Source organism: Ursus americanus, chromosome 5 (genome assembly GCF_024610735.1).
Source record: "Ursus americanus isolate L20-20 chromosome 5, mUrsAme1.1.p, whole genome shotgun sequence".
Classification (NCBI taxonomy): Eukaryota; Metazoa; Chordata; class Mammalia; order Carnivora; family Ursidae; genus Ursus; species Ursus americanus.
In genome coordinates, this window is record NC_142131.1 from 60,714,837 (window position 1) to 60,732,103 (window position 17,267).

A 17,267-nucleotide genomic window follows, 5' to 3' on the forward strand; every position below is an offset into this window, starting at 1 on the left:
CATTCATAATTTTAACAGTCTCAAAAGAGAAAAATCCATGGAAAACAACTATGTTTAAAGCAATATTTAATGAAAATTGTGTAGAAATTGGAAAAGATTCAAATCTACACACTCTTAAAGGGTCTACTGGGTACTGGGGAAATGAGCCCAGAATGATCATTTTCAAGACATTTCTTGATAAAACTATTTGATTTCAAAGGTAAAAAATCCTTAATGTCTACAGGCAAAAACACGACATAATTCCAAAGGCAAACGAATTGCACTGATTCAGACGTTAAACAATCTGCTGGGGGGTGCCTGGGTGGCTCAGTCGGTTAAGCGTCTGCCTTGTGATTTCAGCTCAGGTAATGATCTAATGGGGCGTGAGACTGAGCCCTGCATAGGGCTCCGTGCTCAGAAGGGAGTCTGCTTGAGATTTTCTCCCTCTACCCCTCCCTGCCTCTCTGTCATGCTCTTTCTTTCTCTCTCTGAATTAAATAAGTGGTTCTTTTTTTAAAGAAGAATTAAATATTAAAAATCCACTGGGACAACCAAAACAAGGCTCAAGTAGAGCAGCCTTTAAAAAAAAGAGAAAGTATGAACTAAGAATTTTATGTCAGCCACATTGTCTTTATCAAGGTTATGGAAAAGTGGTTTTCAAGATACAAGAACTTAGGGAATTATGCACCCATGAGCTGTTTTAAGGAATCTGCTAAAGGATATTTTATTCAACTGAGAACCAGGAAAACCTCACCAAAAGAAATAGTGATGAATCTTTAAAATACATAAATGTATTAGTAAAACTAAAAGGTAGAGATGTGAGGGAAAAACTACTGTGTTATATGTTGTGACAGAATAGCCGTAATAAAACTGAAGAAGAGGAAAACGGAGAGTGAAATAGGAAAAAGAATAAGCTTATTGATAGTTGTTTGTTGCATAAAGAATAAGTGAGAGCAAAAATTCCTCAACTAGATAATTATAAGGTTTGGGATTTGATTACTATATAATCTAATTGTTTATTTCGTGGATGTTGGCAGAAGACATAAGACTTGTGGGTCAGAAACAAAGAACCTTTTTACTTGTGGTATAGCAAGCAGAGCATCCATCATTGGCATATTTCTGTAGATTCCCCTTGCTTCCTAGGTCCCATGGAGGCAGTGCTGGGTGGCCCATGGTGATGCCACAAACACAGTAGGTTTTCACTGCAACTAAGAACCTCTGAGTTTGGGGGAATATACTGCTTTTATAGTGAGCAAGCCTGCTCTTTTTTCAGCACAAAACATTACCTCATCCTTCAGGATTGCTCACTACAAGTACAACTCTGAGAAATAGCCCAGTTAGTGAGTAACCACTACTGACTGCATTCTTGGCAAACACAACAAAATGTGTAGAAGCACAGCAGGTCTGGGAAGACTATGTTTCACCACAGGTGGTAAAAGAGGAGTAAGAAAACAGGTGGACCATAACAAGTATTGGCAAGGTGTAGAGAAATGAAAGCCCTCATAGTGGCTGGTAGAAAAACAAAGAGGTACAGCTTATCTGGAAAACAGTTTGACAGTTCATGAAATAGTTAAAAATGGAATTACCATATGATCCATCAGTTCCATTCCCACATGTATACCCAAGAGAATTGAAGACATATGTCCACATAAAATCTTGTGCACTTGCACTAATGTTTATAACATTCATAATGGCTGAAAAGTGGAAACAAACCAGATGTCCTTTAACCTGATAAACAGATAAACAAGATGTTTTGTGTTCATATGATGGCATATTATGGTGCAGTAAAAAGGAATCAGGTATTGATACATGCTGTAATATAGATAGATGAATCTTGAAAACATTGTTTTAAGAAACCTGGCACAAAAAAAAACCACATATAATTGCATTTACATGAAATACTGAGAATGGGGAAATTCATAGAGACAAAAAGTCGATGCCAGTGGGCATAGGGTCTTTTTTTGGAATGATACAGATGTTCTAGAACTAGATAATGGTCGCACAACTTTGTGAATATATTACAAACCAATGAATTGCATACTTAGGAGGATTTTATGGTATGAGAATTGTATCTCAGGAAAAAAATATGAGAAAGAAAAGAACACAGAGACAAACTTTTTTAAAAGGTTTTTAAGCACAAAAGTAACCAGTAGAACAAAAATACAGGTCTTCCTAAGTAACAAAAACAATTTTTTATTGAAGCAAAGAATAGACATTTCATAGAGAAGTACATATAAGATGTTATAAAACTGTAACCTGAAATAGTCATACCAATAAGTGTGAATGGCTTTATCCATTATAAGGAAAAGATTTTCAGTTTGGCTCACAAAAGAAGACCCAGCTATATATGATTTTTTAATATATTTTTTAAGACTTTATTAATTTACATTACAGTGTGCACATGAGCGGGGGCGAGGTTAGAGGGAGAGAGAGAAAATTTCCAGCAGACTCCACTCTGAGCACAGAGCCCACTGTCGGGCTTGACCTCACAATGCTGAGATCATGACATGAGCCCAAACCAAGAGTTGGATCCTTAACTGACTGAACCACCCAGGCACCCCTTTTTGCTGAAGACACTATCCTTTGATTACTGAATCAAATGTTTCAGGAAGGCTAAAAATGAAGCAGTGGATAATGGCATACTAGACCAGTGAAACTGAAAGGGAGACAGGTATGGTAATCTTAATACCAATAGTAGAATAGAGGCCAAAAACTGATGAACTGTGACATAGAAGGACGATTCTTTAGTGCTAAAACTTACAGTTTTGTGGAGATAGAGCACATGAATATCTTCTCAGATTACACAGAAACCTTCTATATAAAACAGGCACTCTGGAGGATTTGCTGAGACCTTAGAAATACACTACTAGAGAATTTAATCCTCTCTTCTTAGTACAGAACAGATGAAGTTAAGGAAAATGGGATAGAAGACCTGGACACCATAAACAGGTAAATCTTAATGGAGATAAGTTGAATTCTACAACATGTTGATAAACTATATCAGGTCCCCATGCCACATTAACAAAAATTGTTCCTATATTTACAAAAAAATTCAGTAGTTTTCATAAATTAGATATAGTGACACTTTCTGATTACATGCAATGAAATTCTAAATTACAGTAACAAAATTGACTCTTTGGCCTGAAAAATTTTAAGCCTACCAAACAACTTTTTTTTTAAAGAATAAATACATACTGAAATCACAGAATTTTGCAAAATAGCAACAGTGAAAATACACTGTATAGCAGAATCCATGGACTACATCAAAAAGTGTTGAGAAACCAGAGGGAAAACAGGCAAAAGGAACAAATTCACAGGTGATGCAGATACCAGAGATAGCATATGCGTATTTTAAAACAGCTGATTAGTATTTCAGGGATTTAGTGGAGAATTTTAGAAGATTGAAAACTATAAAATGAAATAATGATTTCTAAATTCTATACCTAGAAACATCTACAAATGAAAAAGAAAGCTCAAGGGCACCTGGGTGGCTCAGGTCATGATCCTGGAGATCTGGGATCAAGGCCTGTGTTGGGCTCCATGCTGAGCCGGGAGCCTGCGTCTCCTTCTCCCTCTGCTGCTCCCCTCTGCTTGTGCCTGTTCTTTTTCTTCCTCCCAAATAAGTAAAATCTTAAAAAAAAAAAAAAAGAAAGAAAAAGAAAACGAAAGCTCAGTCAGTGGGTTTTTATAGAAGGTAAAACTTGACTGAAGAGCAAGTTAGGGAACTGAATGGTAAGCCAGAAGAAAACAAACAGGAAAAAAATATTTTAAAAATACGTAATGGAGCGTAGGACCCACATAATAGGAAAGGTCTTATATAAGTGTAATCAAAATCGTAGAAGAAAGACAGAAGTATTAGAAGAGATAATGGTTGAGAATTTTCCAAAACTATCAAAAGAAATCAACTTACAAATTTGAGAACTCAACCATCTCAGAGCAGGATATATCCAAGGAAACTTATACATAAGCACATTATAGTTTATGGTAAAACTACTGAAAACAAAAAACAAAGTTATAAAACCAGAGGGAAAAACATGCATTAAACCGCCACAACTTGTAGAACACCCGTTGACAGCAAAAATTGAAGCTTCATTTGTTAAGTAAACAATTTCCACACAAAGGGAAGATTTTCAGCAATAGACAAGCACTCAGTTTACCAAGTGGGAGTTTCTCAGGCAAAAGGGGATCACAGGTGCAAGCATAGATGTGTGGAAAGAAAGACAATGTAAAGCTCTTAGATATATGTATATTGACTATAGAAACCAATAATAAAAGTGTCTTTTGTACTTTAAAATACATGTAGAATGTAAACACATGACAGATAAGAAAAGGAGGGATGGAGTGAAAAATTCCTAAGATCTTTTCATTTTCTAGAAAGTGGTAAATATACTAATAGTGTATTTTAATAAGCATATAGGTCATCTAAGGATACAGCTTGTAATAAGAGGGGAAATGGAATAATAAATGAAAATGAAGGCACAGAAGAGAGAAAACATACTAAGGAGGAAAGAACATAAGATGATAGATTTCCTTTCAAGTATATCAGAAATTATAATAAATAAAAATATTCCAGTAAAGAAGCAAATAGCAGATTAAAAATTTTTTAAACACAATTACATGCCACTAAAAAAACAGGGTAAATACAAGGTTTGAGAAGAAACTTCACTTCTCGGCCTTTTGGCTAAGATCAAGTGGAGAAGAATTGGAAGTACAGAAGAAGTTTTGTCTTCTAAAAAGGAGAGCTGGTGTGTCTCCAGTCTTCAAAGTATAATTTAAGGCAAGAAGCATTATTTAATGTAAAAATAGTTTTTCATCATGGTAAATACGTATCAAGTTTAAACAATCCTGGATTTCTATGTGCCTTATTATATAACTAAAAGATAAATAAGTTGTCATTAGTAAGATGGGAACTTGACAAATCCACAATGACAGTGAGAGATTTAAACATCCCTCTAAAAGTGAGAAAGCAAGCATAAGGAATCAGTAAAGATTTTGAGAATTTGAACCTCTGCCCAGTAGTTAAATGGAGAACTCTACACCCATCAACAACAGAATACATGTACTTTGCAAGCGTACATGGAACGTACTCCGGACACCTGGGTGGTTCATTTGGTTGAGCTCCGGATTCCTGGATTTTGGCTCAGATCATGATCTCAGAGTCCTGGTATTAAGCACCACTGCTCAGCAGGGATTCTGTTTGAGATCCTTTCCCTCTGCTTATCCCCCTGCTTGAGCACTCATGCTCTCTAAAATAAATTTTAAAAATAATAAAAATAAATGTTATACTCTGGAACATAAATCTCAAGAAAGAATTTAATTTTTGGTTTGTGTTTTGCCCATTATGGAGTTAACTTAGACCAGTTACAAAAACAATTAGAACAAAATATAACTTGAAATTCAGGAGTATACTTTAAATCACTCGTCAGAGAGTCACTATGAAAATGAGAAAATATTTTGAGCTGAATGAAGAGGATATATCAAAGTGTATGAAATTTGTCTTGAGCCTTAGGTGAGCAAACTATACCTCCAGAAATTAGAAGCTGAGAAGCAATAAAGATAAAAAGCAGCATGTGAAGCATACTTAAAGAGGGTGAAGAAAGGTAAAAATTGATACTCAGAGTAATAAATTTGATACTTCTTTTGTCAAAAATGGTCAAGTACAAAAGACATTGCATAGCTTAATATCAGGAGTGAGAAAAGGGTAGACTACTATGGATGTAATGAAAATTTTAAAAACAGTGAAGGATGATATTAAAAACTTAAACAGGTTTTACATTTTAGATTATCAATTCCTTAAAAAACACGGTTTACCAGAATAAGCACGTGCATGCATGCACACACAGAGAAAACTTCGTAATCCATTTTTCTAGAAAGAAAGTGCATCTGTAATTAGCAGACCTTTTCATTTAGATATTTCCACCCACATGGTTTTATTGGTGAATTTTTTCCAACATTTAAGAATACAAAACGTCTGAACAGGAAAGAGAAAGACTGAATTCCTTTTTTATACATCCAGTTTAATTTTATTTTTATTGACCTGTAAGTGACATAATGTTTGAGAGCCCAGCTTAATTGTGATAGCAATTCTGACAAGTATATTACAAAAAGAGACTATTACAGATTAGTATTTTTTTTTTTTTTATTCATCTGAGACCGAGCCAGCAAGAGCATAAGGAGGGTGGGTGTCAGAGGGGGAGGGAGACGCAGACTCTTCACTGAGCAGGGTGCCCACCTCGGCACTCCATCCCAGGACCCTGCGATCATGACCGGAGCCGAAGGCAGAGGCTTAACTGAGCTACCCAGGTGCCACCAGGTTAAGATTTTTTAATGAAAAATCTAAAAATCTTAAAATACTAGGGAATCAAATCCCAGTGATGCATCGAGAGGATAAAATATCATGACTGTTGAGTTTTATTCCCAGAGTTGCAGGGTTGGCTTAATGCAGGCAGTATCTCGCTTTATTGCAGTTTGCTTTATTGTGCTTCACAGATACTCCTTTTTACAATTAAAAGTTGTGGCAACCCTTGGTGAGATAGTCTTTTGGTGCCATTTTTTTTTTTTAACAGCGTTTGCTCACCTGTGGTCTTTTTGTAACTGCTTAGTAATTTTTGCAGTATTTCAAACTTTCATTATTATATTTGTTATGCTGATTTCTGCTCGGCGATTACAACTCCATAAAAGCTCAGTTGACGGTTAGCATTTTTTAGCAATAAAGTATTTTTTAATTAAGGCATGTATGTACTTTGTTTTTTTAGACATACTGCTGCTATTATACGCTTGATATGAAGCAGTGTTTTGTAAACATAAGTTATGCATTGGGAAACCAAAAATTTTATTTGATTCACTTAATTGCAATATTTGCCTTATTAGTAGAATGGCCTGGAACCAAACCTGTCATATCTCTGAGGTATGTGTATATTTGAAAATCACTATGATTCACTGTAGTAATATAATTTGAGTTATCATCATCTGTATAGACACGGAAAAAGCATTGGATAGTACTTAAAACCCATTCATGATTGTTGAAGCTTCTAGCAAGCTAGGAAGGACACTTTCATAACCTTAGTAAAGTTATCTGCATTAACCCCACACTAAACATTGAAAACTTTCTCCAGGCCTTTGGGAATGTGTAAGGAATGCTCAGCATTACCAAAACCACTGGCTAAGAGGTCCTATAAAATGCGTTTAGGGAAGGGAACAAGGATAGAAAAAAATATAGGGGTGCCTGGGTGACTGAGTTGGTTGAGCTTCCAACTCTTGATTTTGCCTTAGGTCAAGATCTCAGGGTCTTGGGAACAAGCTCGGCTTCAGACTATGTGCTGAGTCTGCCTGAGATTCTCTTTCTCCCTCTCTCTCTGCCCCTCTGCCTGCGTACATGCTCTGTCTCTAACTAATTAACTAAATAAATAAAATCTTAAAAAATATATATATATATAGTTGTACTAAACAGATGAAATGATTTGCATGTGGGAAATCAAAAAATAAACTTCTAGAATTAATAAATCATTTTAGCAAGGTCACGGGATACTTACGTACAGAAATCAATTGTATTTATATTTAGGACCAACAAATAATTTAAAAATTAATTTAGTGAACATATTATTTGTAAACATCAAAAAGTCTGTATACATTAGAATAAATCTAACAAAAGTTGTAGGAAACATCAACACAGAAAGCCATAAGTAAATTTTGAGATCTTTAGGTCTAAATCGAGAGAAACAATATTTTTAAGATAAGAAAATTGTCTCCAAATTCCTGTAAAATTGAGTGCAGTCCCCATCAGAATCCCAGCAGATTTTTTTTTTAAAGATTTTATTTATTTATGTGACAGAGAGACAGCCAGCGAGAGAGGGAACACAGCAGGGGGGTGGGAGAGGAAGAAGCAGGCTCCCAGAGGAGGAGCCCCATGTGGGACTCGATCCCACAACGCCGGGATCACGCCCTGAGCCGAAGGCCAACGCTTAATGACTGCACTACCCAGGTGCCCCTCCCAGCAGATTTTTTTGTGGAAATCAAGAAATTGACCTGTGTTATATATATTTATTTATAAATAACATATACATGCACATATATATATATATCACATAAGAATACATTTACAATAACCATGTAAAATATTTCATTATAAACAAATTCGCAAAGATATTATTATTAAATACTCCCCAAAAGCAAAAAATTAAATTTGAACAAAAAATGAGATAACCATGTTCTTAAGTAGGGAGTTAACATCATACCACTACTAATTTTCCTTTGGTTACCTTGTAAATTTGATGAAATCCCAATGAAAAATGACATCAGGTATGATGGTGGTTTTGTGCAAAAGCGTGTGGAAAGATAAAAAAGCCAAGAAGAACTAGAAGAAAAATGAGAAACAAGATCTATTTAGTGGAGCCGTGTAAATGTTTTTTATATACTTCAGATAATTAAAAAAGGAGGGAAAAATGTAATCTCTAATCAAAAACAAAACAAGTGAGTTTAATATATGTAAAATTGTTGCTATAATTCCACTGAGTTTTTTTATTTCTGGTGAGTTTAAAAGACAGTGTTTTGGTAATACTGACCTTCGTTTACACATTCCCAAACGCCAGGAGAAAGTTTAATAAGGTTACCTTTAATAAGGTTATGAAAGTTTCCTTCTTTTCCTAGTTTGCTAGAAGTTTCAAAATTCATGAATGGGTTTTGAGTACTATCCAGTACTTTTTCTGTAACTGTACAGTATACATAGTAATTTGTCTGCATTTCTGATGGGATAAGTCTTAAGGGGCAGTAGGAGTTAGTTGTCTCACTTTTAGTCGTAATGGTGACATTGAAGTTTTTGTTCACTTTTTTGTGTGTGTATATTATTAGACATAAATACATATTACATATATGTGATGGTGTAGTATAATTATTATAATATATACATAAATCATTAGGAAGCAAAATCATGTAATACCAGGATGTTGGTGGTAATGTTGATATTGTTAAAGCTGTTATGTATGTATAGATAACATGTATGTGTATATTTACTTCTACTTCACAAATTTTGTCTTACTGTTTTATGCAGTCATTATGTGCTCAGATTTTGTCCTGTATTTACCATTTATTTATTTTTGATTTTTTCCATCTGAGACCTTTTTTATGGGAGCATATGTGTTACATCTGAGGTACACCGTTTAAAATTTTCTTTTATATTTGTTGATAAACAGCTCAGCTGGTTGTATTTTTTTCTTTTTTATTATGACTGAAACTATATTTTTATCGTTCTTGAGGATTGTTTTGCCATGAATGCAATTTGGGGAGGAGAGTCCTTTTTTTTTTTTTTTTTCCTTCAGCACAGTCAATATAGTCCATTGTTTTCTGGTTTTTTTTTTTTTTGAGAAGTCTGTTTTTAATCTAATTGCCCTTCCTTTATAGCTGATCTACATTTTCCTTGTGGCTACATTAAAATTTTTCTTTTTATCTTTACTGTGGGAATTTGTAGTTGTATTTTTGGATTGTTGGACTGCTTTGGGTTTTTGTTTTACTCAAAAAGTTTCATTTTCTCATTGGATATTACCTCGTTCTTCTGTCATCTCATTCTTGAACTTTGTTTAAGTACATGTTAGATCTTTTCAGTCTATATCTTTTATGCTTGCTTATTTTTCATTTCATCTTGACTTTGTGCTGCATACTGTATAATTTTTTTGGCTTTATCTTCCCAATTTATTAATTCTCTTTTTAGTTATATCTCCTTATGGTGTTTAATTCCTTTTTTTTTTTTTTCCCTCTCTCTCTTTGTTTAATATTTCCTCTGTTTCAGTTTGGGTAATTTCTTTTGACCTATATTTAAGTTCATTGATTCTTAACTCAGTTGCATCAAGTCTACTTAGATGAATTTATCAGAGGCATTTTTCATCTTTGGTACTATGATTTTTGTTTCTAAGATTCTCATTTTACTCCCTCATATTTTCCTTATGTCTACTGAAATTTTGCATCTGTTTATATTGTCCACTTTTCCCACCTTTCTGCTGCCTTTACTGGTCATAGTTGTTTTAAATTCTCTGATAGTTGCAGCATCTGGATCACATCTGATTTTGGTGGATTGCTCTGTTGGTTCCTTTGTCTTTTGGCACTGGATTGGTTTTTTGTTTGTTTTTGCTGTTTGTTTTTTTTTTTACCCTTTTATTTTTTTTAATGAGTCCTTATTTTGGATTTAATGATATATACTGTGTGTAGGGCGATAGAGAATGAGTATAGTGTTTAGGCCTGGAGTTGAACACATCTCTTCTGCTAGAGTTGAGCTAGGTTTGCGTGGTTTTGTTATTATGGTTACCTTTAATGTACCAGTGCTTTCAAATTTCTTTAGTTTTCCTTTGTCCTTAGGATTTGGATTGGTTTGTTAGGAGGTCTTTCTGAGTGGTGTTGTTCCATCCCCATTTTAGGTTGTCTTTGTGCTCTTGTGTTTCATACAGGATATGTCTATATGGTCTTGTCCCTCTTCCAAATGTAGGCTGCATGTGCTTATTACACGTTGCTTACTAACCTGGGATTGGGGAGGAATTGTACTTGGATTTGTTGTGGGTTTTTTGGGCCTGGTCATTCCTTACCTACTTAGTGCTATTTAGAATCTCTGGCTTATTTTCAAGTTTCTTTTTGTTTGAAAGTTTTTTTATTAATTTTATTTTCCAATATGTAAAATACATTGGAGTATTTACAAGTGTGAGTCTCTTGTCCTTTTCCTGGCCATTATTGCTCATTATGTCTATCATTTGTTCACACGTTTGGTTTTCTTTGTAGTTGGGGTTTTTTTGGGGGGGGGGGTGGAAGGTATGTTTATCCAGAAAGTCATATATCTTGAACAGTAGGTATGGGAATTCTTTGAGGTTTGGGTTAAAATTACAGTCTTGCAAAGAGGTTTCAGATTTGTTTTTGCCTGTTGCGTTTGTATGTTATCAGTCTGAACATCTTTAAATTTACTTACGTGCTTAAGGTATTATGAATTCAAACTAATGACCTGCATGAGAGATAGCTTATGTTTTAAATTCTTAGGGAGTAAATATGTTTTTTGTCTGGTTGGTTGCTTGCTTTTTTACCTCTCTCTTTTCTCGTGCCAAACAAGTTTTCTTCCTGTCTCCTGCAGGGTAGGCTTATACCTCTGTACCCTCACAGTGAGGATTCAGCTAGTTGAGTTGAGCTTACAAGTAAGTCTCCTATTGGATTCCCCATCCTTGATGGATTCTCTGTTTCTTGTCTTTTTCACTCCCTACAACCATCAAAGTGGAGGGGCTAGGCTCTAGATTGGGGAAATCCTCTGTCTTCTGGTAGATCAGGAGCTTTGTTGGTAGTCTGTCTCCTGGTATTTTTGCTTTCACTTCAGTCTTGGCCTTTGGATTTCTTACTTTTGTGACATGAAGTATGCATTTGCGGTTTTGTTTTGTTTTTAATCTCACATTTCAGTTGTACGTGGCAGGAGGTTTGTTAAGGGTACTTAATCCTTCATACATTGTTTGGTTTTTGTTTTCATTTGGTACTTTTCTTAACATTTTGAGACTTAGAAACTCTTAGACACTCCTTTCCTCGACTTAATTTACTACTTATATTTTGGAAAGCCTTTATTGTTTCTCTCTGCTTTTGCTGAATAAATGGTAGGTACTAGAAAATTTAAGGATTATATGGTATAGAAATTTCACCTAACATGGATAATCTAATTCGTCCGTTGGGATAGGGCAGTATGAAGGAGAGGAATTTTAGTAGTCACACTTGGGTCTTGAGTCCTTACCCAGTTGTATGAATTACTTAGTTTTATGTATGAGACTCTGTATTATCTATCGAAACAGAAAGAGTAGCTATGCGATAGTGTTGTAAACCTTAAGTGATAAAACTTACACTTTCTGGTATGTGCTCTGGTGTAGTAATGGAGTGAATACTGTGGTTCTCTCAACATTTTTTTGAAAGCAAATTAAATCTTGAGGTAGCATATATTGCTACCTTTTCAAAATTCTATACTTGTTGAGGTGGAAATCATCCCCATGTGTCTTCTGGATTTTACCTTTCAGAAGAGTAATAGTAACTTACTCTGCCTACCCTCATATTTCTTGAGTACCTTACACGTATTTCCAAGGACCTGTCCTATATGGTGATAAAGAGAGAATCTAATGTATTGCCCATTTTGGCAAACTTTTTGAATGTTAATGAACAAAGATTAATATATAACGCAGTTCCTGTCTTAAGGAACTTGTTAGCTTGTTAATGATATGGGCTTATGTCATAGTAATTATGGTTGATATGAAGGGGTAGTAGCTTCCTGGGGCAGAGGATGGGAGGGGTCATGAAGTATGGGAAGGATGCCATGATGTTGGCAGAGGAGGAGTGGGCTTTGTAGCAGTTGCAACAGCAGCATATGCAAAGGCCTGAAGGCAGTGGAGAGCATATCCTATTTATGAGAAGTCGGGATTGTGTACACAAAATAAAGTAGTTGTGGTCTGAGGTCAGGAATGTCTTTTGTAGTTATGGAAGAGATGGTAATTGAGTATGTGTCTTAAATGAACAGTTGTGTTGCAGCAAGTGAAGATAGAATGGGTAGGATAACACATAGTAAAGTTACTTAGTAAAATATAAGTTACTATATTATAGGGACCCATGAACAGTCATATTGACCATGGCCACTACTTACTGTTGAACTCTTGTACCACTCATACCTGAAACAGACAGGCATCAACTCTTTCTGAGAAATCATCAGGAAATTTTGTGCATCTCATTAGAGCTTTTCTTTGACAGGTTTTGTGTGTGCGGGGGGGGGGGGGGAGGGAGGAGATAAGGGACCAGTTTTTCCAGGCTTACCATTATAAGATACAGTAATAAAAAAATTGGGGGGGGTCATATGTGGCTTTGAACATCACAAATAATAGTTTAAAATTCATTCAGTAACTATTAGAGGTCCATTGTAGCATTTTGAACAGGAAACATAATAAAGTGATGATTTACTCAAGTGATTTATTTGACGATATAGGATGAAGTTGGAGAGGAACGTGTCTGAAGCAACAGGATCACCTCTTTGTACAGCTCAGGACTGAAGTGATTAAAACTTGAGTAAGGAGTGTTGGGAATGAAAGGGCAATATGAGAGGACTTTATAAAAAAAGGATTGACAAGTTCTGAGAAGTGATTGAAGATACAATTTGGAAAACAAGCAGGGGAATTAGGGATATTCATGAAATTTCATACTTGGGTAACTGGAAATTTTTCATATTAGCCGAGGATGGGACATTTGAAGGAAACCTTGTGGGGGAAAAATATGTTTTTGTAATGTGATGTTAATTACATGTTATACGGTGGAATATCAATGTGTCTTTTTAAAATAATTTTTAAAAGTATGGCTTCATCTGTGATTGGATATGCAACATGGTCTTGTATCAGTACCATAAATGTTGGAGACAGACCTGCATTGCAACATAACTTTTAATAAGTATCACAGTGTGAGACTGGAAGGTAATCTCTTGGGATTTTGCTTTGCTCATCAATAAGCTACAGATAATAATACTTGCTTACAGGACTGCCGTGGGAACTAAATAGTATAATGTTTATGCATGCTGGCCCATTTTGGCCTTCAATAAATGTTAGTTTTCACTTCTTTATTAAAAGATGCCAGCTTTGGGGTACCTGGCTAGCTCAGTGATGGAGGGTGCAACCCTTGATCTCAGGGTTGTGAGTTTGAACCCCACATAGGATATAGAAATTACTCAAAAACAGAATCTTTAAAAAAAAAAAAAAAGATGCCAGCCTTACTCTGTTGTCATACATTAAGATGGACACCAAAGAATAAAGTATAAAACATTTTTGTTTTGCTGTTGAGCATTTCACTGAAGTCATAGCCATGATTAGCTAAATAAAACACATGTATAATCATGCAGCTTATAATTGGACTAACTCAGACGTGGTAATCATTGAATGTGTAGGTGTAGTTAACAGCCTTTGCTTCTGGTAAGTGACTTTTTTAGAGCGTATATGTTTATGTGAGCAAGACAGGCTATTTCCTGGAAGGAAACTGTGGTCTCCAGATCTTTATAATAATGTCACCTTTAATCTTGAACTCGTGAGTGTTGTCCTATACAGATTATTTTCTTGAGGCAGTTACTTTTAAGAAGTAAATGAATCCTCCTTTGAGCCTGTTAAGACTCCATAGACTGTCAGTAATATGGAAAAATTGGATATTTAATCAGGAATGTGAACGTGTGTTTCAGGTAGAGAATTCCAAAGATAATGAAGATAGTATTCTACAAAGAGAAATTCCTGCCAGACAGTCTCGACGAAGATTTCGGAAAATTAATTATAAAGGAGAGCGCCAAACTATTACCGATGATGTGGACATTAGCAGCTATCTTTCTGTGAGTATATTTAGAAACAGTTCATGGATCTTCCTTAATTTTTATATATAGTATCTTTAATTTACATGTAATTTTGGTAATATCAACACTTGGGCCTTAACATATAAAATTTTAGAGCAAGTAAATTTATATAATTTGTTTTAAATACTTCTGCTCAGTTGAACTTGGTAGAAATGCTCTTACCAGTGGAAGTTTTGTTTTTGCTTTGGTTTTTGTTTAAATAATGTAAAAAAACATCCTTACCATATATTTTTAGACCTCATTTGTGGATTTTCTTGCCTTTTTATTGTCTGGAATATGGAAAAGAGTTCTGAGAACTCAGGTAATAGACTCATTGGGAGCTTTTTTCCTGATATGTTGTAAGGCATACAATAGAAATAAAAATACGTCAATTTTTCTCTTGTAGTATGGGAGAAAGATGAATACTGTGTGTTAGCGCAGAAACGTGGGCAAGTGTTAGTGATATGTTTTTACATGCAAATATTGAAGAAGAATCAGATGAAATAATTAGTTTTTGTAACACTAGAAGAAACAAACTGTTCCTCCAGAAGTCTTCAGTTTTGTAATTGTAGAGAACTTCATTTTAAACTAAAAAGTGTTTGAATTAAGAAGAAAGGATAGGGGCGCCTGGGTGGCACAGTCATTTAAGCGTCTGCCTTTGTCTCAGGTCATGATCTCAGGGTCCTGGGATCTAGCCCCACATCGGGCTCCCTGATTGAAGGGGAGACTGCTTCTCTCTCTCCCACTGTCTCGCTCCCCTTCTCGTGCGCGCTCTCTCTCTCTCTCTGTCTCTTTCTCTCAATAAATAAAATCTTAAAAAAAAAAAAGTAAGGATAATCTAAGAAAGAATAAATCCAGGGGTATTTTTTATCAGTTTCAAAGAAGTCATGAGCCCCCTCAAAAAATATAAAATATCGAAGAAGTCATGACCCCCCCAATCTAAAAATAGTTCGGAGATCGATTGCAACAAAATTCCCAAGGGTATGTTTAGTTCATTTGGTTGTCAAAATGACAACTCCAAACTTCCATGTTAGGAGTAAGGAGGATTATTAGGGAATTGTGTATAGTGGAGTAAATGTTAAATTTAGTCACATTTGCCTTATGTCTTTGGTTCCATGCATTCTATTTCTAACAACAAAGGGTGACATGAAATAGTCCCCCAATTTTTTCTTTTTTGCCACATCGAGAGGCACATAAAGTTCATTTCCTGCTCTTATTATGTAATAATTTCTTTTTATGTAATAAATTTTCCAGTAATGAGTTAATTTAAACTAACATGTTTGCATTATTGTACAAGTAGTACGTGTCTGTTTTGGAAAAATTAAACATTGACTGGTCATACTGCCCAGTTATGGAACCATTGATGACATTTTGTATATTCTTGGGTAAAGGCTTTTTTCCACATAGATAAATGTAAGCTTTTTGGCTTTTTAAAACTTTAATATATGGTAACTTATTAAAACTTACGTGTCTAATGTGAACATCTTTGAATGCTTTCAAAACATTTTCTTAACATCACTTTTAAGGGTGTCATTGCCATAATTTATTTACATGCTTCCCAATATTTGGTCATTTAGATTTTTTTTTTTTAGTTTCTATTTTTTTTAAATAAGGTGCTAATTACCTTTGTGGTTATGTATGTCCATATGTTGGTTTCTTCAGAAAAATTCTGGGAAGTAGAATTATTATCTTTAATTGTATTATTTGATTTTCCTTATACGAGCTACAGTGCATAGTTTGTGTGTGTGTCACTTACTCCGGCCTCAGCTCTAGTGTGTTCTTAGATTTTTTGGCATCATGTCTTAAAGCCCAGGCAAATTCTATATTTTCTCTACGTTGCTGTGGTTTATGCTCCTGAGTCATGTTCTTCTAACTCCTCTTGTGCTGATAGTTGTCCTCTTGGGGATATGTTGGTTTCCTGTGTAGACCAGAAAGAGCAACAGGCACACTGCTTGAGATTCTGTCCATTTGATGACTCTAAGTGAAGTGCGGCACTGTTGCATTTAAAAGCTTGGGTAGCTAGTTTTAAGTACTTATCCCATTAAGTACTGTCAGGAATTTGGCAGAGGGGAGAACTTAGTTGATTCAGGGTAGTTATTAACTATGAGACTGGGTTGGAAAGGATTTTTGGTTATGTTATGTAAATTTTCTATTTCTTGAAATAATAGTTTCTGTTTGCTTTTCTTTTCTAAAACAGATATATTTCAGGCAACTTGGAAAAGGTTTCAAGAGGTTTTCATTTACTATTCATTAATGTCATCCAAATGTAAGACCTGTGTGTCTGTCCAAATACCTATATATTGATAGCTGGTCTAGATAAAGGATGCTGTGCAGCAAAAATCTTAATTAGTATTTGTGAAAACATCCAGTAGAAAGTTGGTTTTATGGCTACCCTAGGGTCTTTCACTTCTTTTGTTCTACTGTCAGCAATTCAGAGAAAAGATCAAAAGGAATCATTTTTTCTGTAGACAGCAGTGGAGATTTGATAGTTTCTTTTTTCATTTGCTCACCATCATCAACTTTTCCTTGCGAAGGTCAGAAATTTTTAAAGATGTACAGAATTTTTTGTTAGTGTTATCTTTGTCATAAGTATTATTAAAGTGTTATTAATGTACAACCTGTATATCGAAGTTTTATGTATACTAAAGACTTCGCATGTTTTATTCTCTAATTGAATGCTTAGAACGATTGAAAAAGATTATGAACTATTGTCGTGGTTTTGTCACACATTGCTTTATATAAAGATGAGAACCGTAATTTTAATGTGAAAGTGGAAGGTTTTTTCCCTTAATGTTAAGAAGAGCACTTCTGTAACAGTAACATTTTTGAAACTCCTTTTTGAATACTCCTTTGGGTATTGCTGTCAGAGTGTTCAACAAATTTAAATGTTTTTCGAATGTTCTCAATGAGAATATTTCAGATATTTGAGGAAGGTGTATTTCAT

General features: G+C 34.9%; 1 protein-coding gene across 6 annotated transcripts in view; it reads left to right on the plus strand.

Moving 5' to 3' along the window:
- The window catches only part of RAPGEF6 (Rap guanine nucleotide exchange factor 6), a 177,572-nt gene that overhangs the window by 51,073 nt on the left and 109,232 nt on the right, over positions 1 to 17,267 (plus strand). For all 6 annotated transcript variants that reach the window (XM_045794772.2, XM_045794775.2, XM_045794773.2 and 3 more), the window contains one exon: positions 14,180 to 14,323. In XM_045794772.2, coding sequence (XP_045650728.1) covers positions 14,180 to 14,323 — 144 coding nt within the window. The remainder of the gene's footprint in view (positions 1 to 14,179; positions 14,324 to 17,267) is intronic.